This window comes from Nelumbo nucifera, chromosome 2 (genome assembly GCF_055504915.1).
Source record: "Nelumbo nucifera cultivar China Antique chromosome 2, China Antique-T2T, whole genome shotgun sequence".
NCBI lineage: Eukaryota > Viridiplantae > Streptophyta > Magnoliopsida > Proteales > Nelumbonaceae > Nelumbo > Nelumbo nucifera.
The window spans coordinates 1,872,627-1,888,502 of record NC_142650.1 but is presented as its reverse complement, the minus strand read 5'-3'; the positions used below and the strand labels follow the sequence as shown (position 1 = coordinate 1,888,502).

Here is a 15,876-nt window from a genome sequence, read left to right as displayed (position 1 = left end):
TTTGGTTAAAACCGAACTGAAATTTTCGGTTTCGGTTTGTTTGGTTCGGTTTTTGTGGTTTTTGGTTTTTCGGTTCAGTTAATTCAATTTTAAAAATTTCAGTTTCAGTTTCGGTTTTCAGGATTGGAAATTCAGTTAACTGAAAAAACCGAATTAACCAAAATTTATTATATACATAATATAATATATATTATTAATATGTAAAACATAACATATTATAATATGTATATAATATATATTATATAAAATATTAACATATAAAATACATTAACATATACATATATTATAATATACATAAATATATTAATATATATAATATATAATATGTATTAGTATTGTATTAATAAAATTCGGTTTTAACCAAAAACCAAACCGAAAAATCTGGTTTCGATTTTTTAATAATTCGGTTTCGGCTCGGTTTTATATTTTAAATATTCGGTTTATTAGACCCTTAAATCATATTCAACACATACAATTTGATATCCAATACCAAATATATAAATTAGACCCTTAATTCGGTTTTTAACCGAATAAACCAAATGCTCACCCCTACCACTAAATATTAACAACAAAGAGAATAGGATAGACCCTTAAATCACATTCAACCCATACAATTTGATATCCAATACCAAATATGTAAATTAGGGTGGCACTCTATTAGGTCAAGTAGGTTGAGCCTCTAGTTTGATCTGATAAGATGAAAGAAGTGTACAGCTGGTTCAGTTTACAATGATGAATCATCATATAAGACAGAATGTAAACCAATAGATGGACATATGCGGGTAAAAATGTTTGTTTTCATTGTCACACACATGAAATCTTAAGCATGATGTTTCAGCTTCAAGAATCAAGATTCCTGAGATCTTATTAAGTAATATAGTTAGAAGATGAAAGAAGGTTGAGCCTCTAGTTTGATCTGATAAGAAGAAAGAAGTGTACAGCTGGTTCAGTTTACAATGATGAATTATCGTATAAGACAGAATGTAAACCAATAGATGGACATATGCAGGTAAAAATGTTTGTTTTCATCATCACACACATGAAATCTTAAGCATGATGTTTTTCAGCTTCAAGAATCAAGATTCCTGAGATCTTAATAAGTAATATAGTTAGAAGATTTTCTGATATTCTCAACACCTTTGCAACGCAAAGACCTCATATGCTTCCTGTAGAATACCGACCATGAATAAGTTGCACTACAAGGTTCTTAATGGTACCATGTGCAAACTGAGCTACAGAAAAGAGGATCTGGCACAGATTTACAGAATTGAATAAGGATCACGCACATCTTATATAAAAAGACCAAAAAAAAGAAAAAAGAAAAAAATGGAAAGGAAAGGAAAGGAAAAGAAAAGAAAGGGAAGGGAAAGAAAAAGAAAGAGAAGAAAAAAAAAAGAAAAAAGGAAAGGGAAGGGAAGAAAAGATAAGGGGAAATAAAGAAAAAATGAGATCCCCCCTTCCTCTTCCTCTTCATCCTCCTCCCCTTCCTCCTCCTAACCCCCCTCCTCTTAAGGAGGCTTACACCTCCTTGTGATCGGGAGGCTTACGCCTCTGGCATTCTGAACTACGTCTCACACCTCTAGGTAGTGGAACGCCTCGCGTCATGCCTCCACATTTTAAAACATTGATAAGGATATATATGATGTCCAATACATAGACACAACATAGCAAAATTTCATAAAATGGAACAACCATATCAGATTACTCCTTGCTGCAAAAAGAGACTAAAGTTGAAGCATGGATCTATTAAACTCTCACCGCAGAAATTCCTAGATGAAAAATCATAGCATAGGATAGTGTTATCTTGATAGATTGGAGAAGCCATATTTGACAATTAGAAACCTCAGAACATGTGAAAAGCATACTAGCAAGCCAACTTTGTCAATGTTTCCATCTTTATCGGTATAACTATAGGTATTTAATGTAAGTGTGCATTTCCAGTTATTTTGTCATGATTAGGATTTTTAAACATAAAAATGCTAGTCAATGTACTAATGCCGAAACCTTGATCTCCTAGATTTTTTTTTATCAAAAACAGGAAGTTTCATTACTAATTAAATCAGATCAAAGTACAATGAATACATAAAAGAGGAGAGATAAACCTTCTTAAATCTCCTCAAAGACTTAATAGGTTACAATTGAGCCCAAAACAGTTGACTTCTTCTTACCCCTTGTTTTGCTAGAACATCAGCAAAGGCATTAGTAATTCTTGTAACCCAACTAAGTCACACATCCATATCTTGTGTCAGCCACTTAAAGAGTCCCCTATACCAATTGGACCTGAGAATAAACCATTAATTCTGCCTTCACCATTTCTATAAACACCTCCAATGCTGGAAGGGCCCAGGTTACCTGCACCACCCCCATCAAAATTAAGCTTAATGTAGTCATTAGCTGGTGGAGACCATAAGGGGCTTGTAGTAGACTTATGACAGTCTGAACAAGCCACTTCCTTCCAGTTTTTCATAAAGCCACCTGTTGAGAAATCAGCACAGAGCTCCAAAGATTCCACCCATTGGACCACTCTAATTAAGATGGTTTCTATGATTGCCTCTCTACTTCTTTCCTTACTGAAAAAAATTCTTGAATTCCTTTCTTCCCATATGGTCCAGCTCAAAGCAGCCCTCAAGCATTTCCACAATACTCCTCCCCTTTTCTTTGGCCAACTAAAGAAATTAAAGGCAAATAAGCTTTGAAATTAGGCAGGGAAGCCCACCTACACCCAAACAGTAAGAAAAACCATTCCTAAATATAGGTTACAAAGGGGCAGGAGATAAATAAGCGGAAGCAAGTTTCTCCATACAGGAAGATTGTAACCTCCTGTATTTTTATTTTCCCCCGATATATAAACAACATATAGGAGTGTAACCTATTTCATTTAAATGGTTCTTGGCAGTTTAGAAATTCCCATATCTTAAGGGCTAAGCTAATCTCCGAAGTTTCATAAAAGGCCTCTGAGACCAATTCCCGCATACAGGGAAATATGTATGGGATCAAATGCAACATCCCCATCAAAAAAACACCACTCCCATCAAGGTCTAAGGCTGTCCAAATATAAAACTGGTTTTCTGCCACTGCCTCAGGAAAAAAAAAACTTGTAAAAATACTAACCTTTGTCTGTTGGGGCCAGCCAGTCTAGACCAAGGATAGCTTAGGCCACATCAGCAGATTATATGTCAGAGACGGTTGCAACATCACATGATTGTAATTTTGAGACCTCTCCCTAGCCTTTCTCTTGTTCATTTTCCTTCATTCCTTTTCCCCTCTTCCAACTTCTCTGTTTCGACTTTCAAGACGGTAAGTCTCCCTCAAAGGGACTTCCAATGGTGGGTAGTTCTCACCACACCCTTAGAAAGAAACAGCATAACCTTTGTAGGAACACAAACTAGTCTTCCAAGGCAACTTGAAAACTCCAAGTACAGTGGTACACAGAGCTCCCATCCAAGGCAAGACAAGTTTTCAATTGATTATATGGTACCCATGATGGTTCACAGCTCTTACACCAAGACCAACATGATACTCATGGTGGTCAACAGCTCTTACCCAAGACACAACCAACCATCAAATTCACATGTCAGTAAACTTCCCAGCAACAACAAAACACTACCAACATCACATAGCCCAAACCACAATCACTACTATTTAAGGAAGAGGATACCACATGATCAGAGACCATAACATTCCAAATACCCTAATAACACATAAACAACTTGAAAACAATTTATCCTTAGACAAAGATTAAGAAATCCCCTTAACAAAAAATCTGCAGTTCCTTTAAGCATTTCATCAAACACACATGGTGAAAGGGACTTTACTATTGAAGAAACTTGAGCATTTCAGGAAACACCTTCACTGCAACAAATGTCACTAATGATCCAGTGACAAAGAAGTGCTGCAGGAGCTTAAAGGTCATAATATCCCATAAATGCTTCTTCAAAGAGCTGCTGTGCACCTAACATATACATGCTAAGTAAATATTTCATGGACAAACAAATATTTTTCAAGCAAAGAATTACTCCCCCTGTCCATTAACCTTCAAATCAAGTCCCATCCTCTTGGTCTAATTAAAATCCTCCAAAAAATGGTGCATTTTGACAAGTTCAATTTTGACGGATGCGCAGCCAAGGCAATCCAGGGAGATCAGGAATTGGAGGTGTGATCCAAAACAATGTAGGCAATATAATTGCAGTCTTCACAGGCCTAATTGGAGCGGGCAACTAAACATGAACAGAACTTGTGGCTGCTTTGGGGGCCTTAGAAGAGTAAAGTCGTTGAATTAAAGCATTATCATTGAAAGGACTCAAAGGAATAACAAGGTGGTTGAGGAGTAATCAGGAGAGAACATGACAATACAGAAATACGATTACGGAAGTCAGAAACCTAATGGAGTGAATGAGGACAAGAGTGGAGTGGGTCCCTCCGGCTGGCAGCTGCCAACAGTCTGGCAGATAAGTTGGCAAAACAGAATGCCACAAGGAATCATTTGTTTTCAGGGGAGTTGTAAATCTAACAGTAGGGGTGGGCTGGGCGGCTAGCTGAGGCTATCTACCTTAATGAGCATATTATGTACTCTTTTCTTTTTGATCATTAGTTAAATTTCTTAATCGTTAATGATAAAAAAATCCTCCAAAGCCCAAACTAGCATCCAAAAGGGGAAAAAAGTTCTTCAAATAACCAGAAAGACAACAACCCACTCTCTCCACTTGAAGGCAATAGAATCAGCTGCCAACTCATGTCTCAACTGAAAGACAAGCTGATTATGAAAAAAAGGGAAGAAGAATACAGCCAATAGAGTATTAAATGAGATTTGGAAATAGATAAAAAAATAAGGGAGTAGCATGAACAGTTCAACTGTCTAGGTCAATGGCGGGTTGAAAACACTGGTCCAATCTATAGACAATAACCAAGCTCCTTACAACACCAAAATACATATCTCAACATAACAGATATAAGAAGAAACAAAAACAAGTCAAGGGAAAAAGAAGAAAAACAAGACCTGCAAGTTCTGCAGCATAATCATCCTGTGGCTGCTCCTCTGCAAACCTGAATTCCATATTTCCTATATCTTGAAGTTCTTTAAAAATCCATTCCTGAGGAGCTGCTTCACGCAGAAGCTTAAGGTACTGATAAACAACTCCAATCACCTCATAAACCTGCCAAACCATTAAGAAATATTAAACAGAAACAAGAAAGTTAACTTGCACATTGTCTATATGATAGAAGCCAAAAAGATATAAGGAATGGTGAATGCAACAGCTGTAGAGAGGTTTGTGCTATTCCTAACTCAGATAAGGGTTAAACTCCTTAATCTGTAGACAATTCTCATAGATTATCAAGACAATACTCTTCATTTTCAAAATTTTTGAAGAAGAAATCTTAAGAAAGAAGCAGCCTAACAGCATACACAATCTACAATTTGTTCTTCATACTAGTCTTTCAAAATAGTGTCCTGCAATTTCTTTTTAGGAAGGATTCTCAACCAGTCATTTGCACTTAATTGTGAGGAACGAACTGAATAATGGAACAAGTCTGTCAGATTTGTTGGACATTGGACAATTATGAAGGGATTTATAACTTAAAAGAAACAATAAGATGAAAACCAAAACAGAGAAAAAAATTACTATCTGTAAGAACTATTCCCACTTTCCTTCAGAAAGCTTTTGATTTTTTTCCGCTTTCAAAATTCTCATTTTTTATCAGTAACATGTCAGGAAATTGTAACTCCACTACTGTGAGCTGTCAACACTCTTGTGTGAATAGAGAGAAGAACAAGAATAATCTTAGAGGTGTCAAGAATCAATGACCCCAACCTCAAAGAGTCACTTATATATTAAAAGATATGTACAATTACAAGAATGCCCCTATAAGGCTGAAAGAGAAAAGAAGAATAAGAAGTATAAGTAATGTACAACAAGGACTATACTAATAAGATACATCAAGTTGCAGAGTCTCCACACCCCCCTCAAACTGATGCCTAGACATAAGCATCAGTTTTTCTATAAGAAAGGGATGTTGAACTCTAGTCATAGCTTTGGTGAACATATCAGCAATCTGCATGTCCGAGGCTACATGAGGAAGCGATATATACCCAGTAGTAAAGAGATCTAGGATAAAGTGGCAGTCCACCTTGATGTGCTTGGTCCTCTTATGGAAGACAGGTTTAGATGCAATCTTGATAGCACCCGTATTGTCTACATAAAGAGGAATAGGAGTAGGAAGCTGAATGCCAAGATCCATAAAGAGAGACTGTAACCAAACAATCTCACTGCAAACCGAAGACATGGCCCTATACTCTGCTTAAGTGGAAGACTTGGAGACTATTTGTTGTTTCTTACACTTCCAAGAGATGAGTGAATCACCCATAAAAACACACCACCTAGAAGTGGACCTATGAGTGTCTGGACACCCAGCCCAATCCACATCAGCATATGCTCTCAACTAAATAGGAGAGGAGAAGAACAGTCTCTGGGAAGTTGTGCTTCTAACATATCAAATGATGCGATGAACAGCAGTCATATGAGGATGACGAGGAGAAGAAACAAATTGACTAACAACTTGAACAGCATGAGAAATATCAGGCCAAATCATAGTGAGATACACACATGAAATGCAGAGGTACACACATGAAATGCAGAAGCACCTTTACCTGATGTAGAAGCGAATGAGGTAGAAGGGGTAGGAACCGACCTATCTATCTTCCCGAGTGTCCTACCATACAATTCCAAATGATCTCTGAAGGAGTTGATGATGTCTTCCTTGGGATCGGAGCCACTGGATATTCTTGGGGAAACACAGTAGTCTGATTATTCTGCGGATAGTCTTGTGTGGCTAGATTTGCAAAAGTAAATTTCTTCTGAGGAGGCTTCTTTGAAATGTCTTGATTTTTGGTTGCCCACTTGGGCTTCCCCACCAACTCCCAACGGACTTCTCGAGTGTGTCTAGGTTTCTGGCGGTGAGTACACCACAGTTTGTCTTTATCTTCACCTTTCCTTGGTTCTCCCTTTTTCATTCCTGTGTTACCCCCTCTTGCAGCTAGGGCAACAGGTTGCTCCCCCTCAGAAACATTCATGAGATTTTTTCTACTCTCTTCAGATTGGACTAGAACATATATTTCCTGAACTAAAGGAAGTTCCGTACTTCCCAAAATCTGCACCCTGAGAGGCTCATAAGCCAGATTCAGCCCATGCAAGAAAGCAAAAACCCGCTGTTGGGAGACAAGTTTTTTATAGTCTTGTGCATCTTCATCATTCCTCCAGACAATGGTCTGATAACAGTCCAGTTCCAGACAGATGTAAGGGCTGAATAGTATGTAGATAGGTTACGGTCCCCTTGCTTACATGTAGATGATTCTGCTTGAAGTTGATAAATCTTGGCAAAGTGCCTTTGTTCAGAATAGGTTGCCTTGACTTGTTCCCAAATTTCACAGGCTTTGTCAACCCATATGAAATTTTTCCATACATGAGGTAACATGGAGCCTAACAGCCATGACATAACCATGCTGTTTTCTTGATCCCATCGATCATGTTCAGCAGTACCAGACTTTGGTTCTTTTATTTTTCCACTTATATAACCAGCCTTCTCCCTAGCTGTAACATAAAGTTTGATTTGGACCATTCCAGATAGTTCAAACCAGCAAAGGGGGTAATAGACATAGAGAAATTCATGCCGTCCATCCCCCCATTTAAGTTTCCTTGCTGGGAAGTAATACTAGAGGTTGCTGAATCCTCAATAACCATTTTCACAGAAAATCTACTGCTGTTTTTCCAAAAACCGAATATGATAATAGAGGGTTTTTTGTCTAGAAAAAAAAAAATAGGAGCCTCCAAAGAATGTTTAACAGTACTATAAGTGATAACTCTTAGTTGAAACACCTCAGTTTACAGGAGGAGGAGGAGACCACCAGTCCCTACAATCCTCAAAACTGTGGCATTCACAGTGATAAAAGGTTTACGTATGAATGTAACAGTGCATACATGTCTTCCACGACCCACAACACATAGAAAAACCCTGAGAAAATCAAGTTCTGGTGCATTCAGCTGCCACCACAAACCCAGAAAAACACCTTACTGCATTCGGTTGCCACCACAGATCTGGAGAGATCTTTTACTGCATTCGGCTGCCAGCACACCCTTCTCCTTGGTACAGGAACCAAGAGAGAAGAAAGAAAAAAAAATCAGGGACTGAAGGTTGAGCCCAGAAGAAGAAACCACGATCTTGAGAAAAAACAGATTTCCAGAAAAGGAAAGAAATCACGATCTGAGAAGAGAAGTTTGCGCCCAGATCAGAGATGCTCTGATACCATGTAGTTCGACAGAGAAGAGAGGAGAGAAGAGAGAAGAGACAAAAGAGAAGAATTATTTTCAATACTAAAGCTGGTGGCACCTAAGTTAGTGTTTATACTTAGGGCGACAGCTCATAAGAAATACAAGAGGAAAGGGCAGAAATGCCCCTACTAGGCCACAGGCCGCTACACATTACAACAGAGACCAAGAGATAACTCAATGTGACCATTTCCGGTACCTTGATTCAATAATTCATAGCAAGGGATGAGGAGGATGTTACCCAAAGAATTAGAGCAGGGTGGGCAAAATGGAGGACTGCATCTGGAGTAAATACCACTTAGATTACAAGGAAAAATCTTTAAAACAGTCATAAGGCCAGCTATGTTGTATGGAGCAGAGTGTTGGGCAGTCAAGAAACAACATGCCCAGAAAATGAATGTGGCAGAAATGCGAATGCTAAGATGGATGAATTGAAAAACTAGAAAGGATAGGATTAGGAATGAAGTTATCTGTAGGAACTAGGAACCTAGGAGTAGATCCAAAAGGTGATAAAATGAGAGAGAGTAGACTAAGATGGTTTGGGCACATGACCAGTTAGAAGAAGTGATCTGTTACACATTGAAGGGGCTAGAAGAGCTCGGGGTAGACCAAAAAGGACATGGGTAGTAGTAAGAAATGATTTAAGCACTAATAGTTTAACAGCAGATATGTGTGTTAATAGAATGGATCAGCAAAACAGGATTCATGTAGCCAACCCCATGTAGTTAGGATAAGGCATGGATGATGTTGATATTGATGATGATGATATCAGGAAATCCTTATTAAGGCTCAGTTTGGGAAGATTACAAATACAAATATGTACAGTGCAAAACAAGTTTTAGAAATACAATATACAAGGTTTTTCACTGTACATATTTGTATTTGTACACTTCCCAAACTGAGCCTATAGAATAGAAGTTTTTTTTTTTTGAAGAAGAAAGTAAAAAATAAAAGTATTATTAGACAAGAAATACAAAAGAATTCCTTGGGAGAAGTGAAGGCTGAGTTAGAAGACACCCAAAACATGCAGAAGTTTCCTACAGTCAACCCATGGAGGACAGACCGCCAATAAATGCCTAATATTCTCCATCATCGTATCATTTCTTCAGGAAACTCCTTTTTTCTTTGTTTTTAGCTATAAGTACAATATTCACCCTCCCCCCACCAAAAAAATGCTATTATATTATATCTTGTTTGTATGGGAAGCTCATTATTTTCTGATCAAATGACTAATATTGTTCTGTTCCACTTATATTATTTCCTATTTTGCTTCTTCCCACAAAATCCAATCCTCTGAACTCGATCAGCATTGGCAAAGTCATACCATTTACAATATGATTCGTGAATCAAATTGTAAATCACAGATTCTAATTTGAATAGTATGAATAAATTCTCTTCAAAAAAATGTCACAATTATCATGTAAATCCTATAATTTGATTAGTCCATCTTAAGATTATTTTATTGGTAATTGTGAAACTTCATTTAATTATAAACAAAATATTTACAAATTACCTCCAACCAGGCTGGATCTAGAACATCCACACCCGTATACTAAAACTATACAAGAAGGCTCAAAACAGTTGATCCCTTAAAACCCTTAGTTTGGCTAAAAGTATCAGCCAGACCATTTGCCGGTCGTTCTATCCTTCTCAAAGTAGCCCCTATTTCCATTACAATACATTACAATCTCCCATACACACCTTGGCTGTTACTGTTCATCCAAGTTATTACCAACTTTTTAAATCCCCTTCTACCACCACTTGTTCAGTTGCTTGGCTAGTCAATGGACTTTTGTTTTAAACCCCTTTCTAGAATAAGACTTATTAGGGTTATTTAAAACATATTTAAAGACCTTTTAATTTTGTTTTCCATCATAAGTAGATTAAAAAGCCAACATGTGTGGCTTAATTGACAAAGTCAAACTTGATTGTATCATCTTGCAGTAATTGCGTACAAGTGATAAATTTTGTTTCGATAAATACATATGTGATGAATGTGATTGAAAACGGTGTAAAATCATTTTTATATATATTTAACTATTTAGTTTTTTGCTATACATATTGAATTTTTTTACAAATATATAGAAAATAAAGATAATATTATGATTACAATTCAATTTGATTAAACTTCCTATTCAATTTACAATACTCCAATTTTCAAAACATTGACTTCACCCTTTGACTAAGGCAAGCAGCTGGTAGTGGAAGCAAAGAAAGAATTATCATCGACTAATGGCCAAGCCAAGAAAATAGAAAATAATGAGAAACAAAAAGAAACTATCAATGACAAGAGTATAAATAATTAAACAAAGTGGACTCAAAACTTTGTTTCATGAGATAGGGAGAACTACAATGGAGAGAGAATATCAATAAATACATTTTTCAAAAATTAAAATACCAACTATAACAACTTGACACAGACTCCACTCAACCATATGGACTCCACAAGTATGAACTATAACATTACAACGACAACAACAACAAGAATCTGTAATAAGAGATACCTTTTCTAAGCCAGAATCTGTAAGATGTATAGAAATACCAAAGATGTATGCTACAGAAGATCTATTCATTCCTTCATCTCCAACACCAGCAGATAATGAAGATGCCCAACCTTTAGCTTTTAGAAAGAAAAGCAAGCTTCCCCTGCCCTCTGAAAATCAAGATTTTATCTAGTCAATGTAACATTTATTCTATATGTTTTGGGCTATGTTTTGCTGGAAAGAAGAAACAGAAAAGAGAAAGAGTGAATGTAAAAAGGAATAAAAGTATTATCTACGTCCCTATTAAGGCCTTTAAAGAACAGTGACAAAGAACCACTTAACTAATGTGCATGCAATGCCAGAACTTCCCCTATGCATGATATAACACGTATAACAACATTAAATGACACAAATACCAACAATATTAAATAACACATATACCATAATCCATACCAAAAAGTTCCTCAAAACAACCAAGTACTATAATTACTAGATATTAATAAAGCACTAAACTCAATAGAATGTAATCCAATATCTTAGATAAATTTGAAACAGTTCTAGGCAAATTAAAATTTTGAGCACATATCGCATCTTGTATCTCAGCATTGTCCCAATGATGCACTGCACTCAGAAAAGCCCAACAAAGTACTGAACCACAAGGGATATTTTCCAATATCTTTAACATATTTAGATCAGTTTTAGTTAATTTGAAGTTGCAGAGATAAATCCACCAAAGTAAATAATATAGCTTACCATGCCCCATCAGATGGGCTAAATAGTCTTCTGGTTTCGCCATGTATTCGTTATGAAGACACGGCAAAGTCCATGTTAAATTGAGGATATGAACATCTTTAACTGCCTCTAACCTGTAAATTCTACCAGCTTTCCAGATAGGACCTTCCTTCTGGTAATCAGGCTTTAACCGAGGACCATCTCTGACATCACTGAACAGCTCAACAACCCAATTCTGAAGCACATCTAGAGACTCTGCAACACAAGGAAAAACCATAATTTATATAGGACAAGACATTAAAAAAATACAACATAGAAACTGTCTTTTTGGTTGCCATTCTATCTTGTACATTAAATATAATAGAATAGAATAAGCCCTACAAGATTGTGAGTAAAACAATAAAAGGGGCCTGATTAGGTCAATCAGATAAATTAATTTAAGAAAACAAAAATAGAAAAAAAAAGGAATGGAGCAGGAAAATTAACATAGAGAACCTGAGAGAACCACACATTAATAAAGATGGCAGAAAATCATATGAAGCAAGAAGAAAGAGGAAGGCTAAGAGGGTGGATAGGCCCAATACGGTCAGTCTGTGCTGGACACTTGGATGTCATGCCAACACTTGATAGTCCAAGCTGAGGCCAGCAAAAAAAAAACTTGGAACTCATGAACAAGGTACTACAAAAAAATATGTATTTTTTTATCAATAACAGAAACTTTTATTAATAAAAGGTGATGGAAGAAGATACAACAGGAAGGGGGGTAAAATCTCTTACCCCACCCTAAAAGTAAAACATCACATTACAACACAGCCCAAAAGAAACTAACTCTTCCCACCCCTTGTTTAGCTAAATAGTCTGTGAAAGAATTGGCACTCCTCTTGGACCATTGAAACTGAATTTGCATGTCTTGAGTGAGCTGGTAAATTTTCTTTTTTTCATTCGAGAACTTCCACAAGCTAACATCTTCCTTTTGCAGCCAGTTAATAGCCAATCTAGAGTCACCCTCCACCAGCAACTTCCTAATATTCAGCTGTTTGGTTCTTTTTATTCCTTCTAATACTGCTGAAATTTCAGCTCTCAGAGAATCCCCCAACCTATAGGCCCTGAAAACATGGCCAAAATTCAACCTTCTTCATCCCTAAACACTCCACCTATACCTGAAGGGCCTGGGTTTCCTTCATTGCTGCCATCAAAATTCAATTTAGTGAACCCCAAAGTTGGAGGAGACCAAGTTGGAACAGGGGAATTAATCAACCGAGCGGACCAGGCTACTTCTTTCCAAATTCTAATGATATCTCCCGCTGAGAATCCTTCAAATAGCTTCATAGACTTGACCCAACGAACCACCCTAACATAGATTAAATCAATGATGGCTTCTTTGTTCTTTTCTTTTTCATGGACAATTCATTGATTCCTTTCCTCCCACACTGTCCAGCATACAGCAGCTCTTACACATCTCCACAAGATTTTACCCCTCTTTTCTAAACCCCCCACTGAAGTAGAGTTAAACAAGCTTTGCACACTTGGGGGGTGGGCCACCTGCAACCAAAAAGACAAAAAAAAACAACACCAGATTTATGATACAAAAGAACAGGAAACTAATACATGATAACAGCTCTCACCATTCTTCTTACATAAGATGCACCAGTGCAGGGATAAACACCAACTTGGCCTTTTCTTTTGAAGTAAGTCACAAGTGTTACACTTTCCTAGGATAGCTTCCCAGCAAAAAGCACCTACTCTAGGAGGAATTGGTCTACCCCAAACTTCCAGAACCGGGAAAGGAAAATCAAGTGCCGATTGGGAATGAGTTAATTCCTTGAAAAAAGAAGAGAAAGAAAAGATACCCGAGGGAGTAGGAGCCCAAATCCTATTGTCCAATCTAGAGGGGTCAACAACTACCTCCTCCAGAATCTTGAGCAAATTAGAAATGGAATCCAATTCGGAGTCTCTAAGAGCCCTTCGAAAGCCCAGGTTCCAATCAAGGCCAGAATTAGAAAAGGTTAGGAAGGTAGCAACAGGCTCATTTTTAAACCTTGAGAGAGAGAACAAAGAAGGAAACTGCTCTTTCAAAGGTGTGTCACCCACCCAGATATGTTCCCGAAATCTAACAGAATTACCAGAGCAAAGGTCATACCTGATAAAAGGAAGGAAGGACGGATGAATTGCATGAATAGACTTCCAGGGAGGAGAAGCTCTTGTGGCCCTAGATAAAACACCCATGTCCCAGCCATCTACCTCTTGCCCATGAATACTTAGGATAATTTTAGCCCACATATTATCCTTTTCCTTTGTCAGCCTCCATTAGGATTGTTCATAAGAAGGCCCAAACCAACCAACCCGGACCGACCCAACCCGAGTCGGCCGGGTTTTCATCAGCACGGGTCGGTTTCGGGTTGTGTAAATTCCTAAACCGATGATTCGGGTCGGTTTCGGTTTTCACACAAGAAAACCGAAACCGACCTGAACCAAACCGACTTAGTTTCTAGTTCAAACATGAAGTTCCAAGGCCCATCAGGCCACCTAGTTTTTGAATGGTTGCAAGAAACTTTGGATTAGTGAATAGTGATTAATGAACAGCCTTTGTGATTAACTTTTCATTTAAATTTTATCATAGGAGATGGCTGAAATGATGTTCAATTTATGACTGTTTTTAAAATTAGCAAGATTTTATCACAAGGATGAACTTAGAACCGAAACCGACCCAACCCGACTCAAACCGACTAGGTCGGTTTTGCTTAACACTGGGTCGGTTTCGGTTTCTATGCCAGGTAACCCGACCAGGTCGGGTCAGTTGGAAAAACCGCAGTAAACCGACCCAACCCGACCCGTGAACAGCCCTAGCCTCCATAACCATTTCCCCAACAGAGCTTCATTCTTCTTCTGCAAATTACCCAAGCCAAGACCACCATTTCCCCAACAAGAAAAGATGTATCAAAAAACAGGAGTAACAGTTCAATTTAATATTCATTTAGTATGTAAAACATGCCATGCTTTATGGGTTTTGACCTTTGGGCACTTGAACACATGGCAATTGGCACACATGCCAGTTGGCTGAACTACAGAAGAAGTTCAACAATTATCAAAAATGAAATGGTTTACTCGAGAAAAAGATTAACTTCCTATTACTTATTCCACATATATAAATAGATTAACCAAGAAGACTTCCAACCATCCATACTCATATTTCCAATATGGTTTTGACATCCAACCAACCTAAATACAGCTCATAATATTTAAAAGGGCAACCCAGCGCACAAGGCTCCCACCCTAGTCACCCAGGTCGCAATGGTGCAACCACACCTAAATACATTTCATAGTTTTCAACCACATAAGAAACACCACAAAAACTCATTCTAGACTTTCCAATCCCAAATTATCCAATTTTGTAGACTAGACATTTGACCATCTTCACTTCCTAGGACATAATTGACTTCAATGCAAGACTTATTAATTGATCCCATAATCTAGAACTCAAATTTTCTAGACTATTTGACTCAACAAGCTTCTACCATTAATAGATGCACTCACTAAGGCCTCAGAACTCTATTCCACTCCTTCACAAAGACCAAAAATACCCTTTAATAAATTTCCATGTTAAGACTAAAATACCAGCCTTTTTTGGTCACTGAAGGATCCAAATTCTCCAATTGATCTGAATTTTTAAACGTAGGTGATAAACTCATAGAACCATCACATACCCAAAATGAAAGCCAATCCAATGCCAACATCCAAACCATGTAATTAGATTGTAAGGGAACTTTTCTTATCACTTTTGGAAATCATGGATTAAATTATCTTCTCCAACGCATATTGTAAAATAACACTAGGTACCAATACATTTGATAATCAATAAGCATAAAAAAGATTTGCAAGAAATCTAGCTAATACATTGGGATATTGGCCAAAAATAATATGCAGAGGCATACATCCGTATAGAATAGAATGTATAGACCCGCCCTAAATGGGGGTGGGATGGGGATGATTTTCCCCCGCATGGGACAGGAATGGAGAAATTTCCATCCCCGTTCACGGGGACAAAGAGAGCACTCTCCGCCCCGCGGGGACCCCGGTCCCCACCCTGGGGAGAGAACACACACGCATACGTCTACATATGTATATATGTATGTATATTAGTATTTTTAAAAATATGGTTGAATATGTTTGAATATATTTGAAGCTTTTTTAATAGGACTATAAATTTTAACTATTTCATTTTTAATTTTTTTATATAAAATAAAAGCAAAAACAAAACGGTTGACATTATAAAAAATCACAGGGAGTGGGGATCCCAATGGGGATGGGGATAACCTTGTCCCCGTCGGTAGGGACGGGGA

The 15,876-nt window shown here is 37.5% G+C and overlaps 1 protein-coding gene across 4 annotated transcripts in view; it reads right to left on the bottom strand.

The window, feature by feature from the left end:
- Positions 1 to 15,876, bottom strand: part of LOC104594500 (Insulinase (Peptidase family M16) family protein) — a 55,463-nt gene that overhangs the window by 22,005 nt on the left and 17,582 nt on the right. For all 4 annotated transcript variants that reach the window (XR_016082520.1, XM_088898093.1, XM_088898094.1 and 1 more), the window contains 3 exons: positions 11,558 to 11,791; positions 10,826 to 10,974; positions 4,997 to 5,153 (listed from right to left, as the gene is read on the bottom strand). Coding sequence is in view for 3 of the 4 variants with exons in the window: in XM_088898093.1 (XP_088754219.1) it covers positions 4,997 to 5,153; positions 10,826 to 10,974; positions 11,558 to 11,791 (540 nt within the window). In the remaining variant the exon portion in view is untranslated. The remainder of the gene's footprint in view (positions 1 to 4,996; positions 5,154 to 10,825; positions 10,975 to 11,557; positions 11,792 to 15,876) is intronic.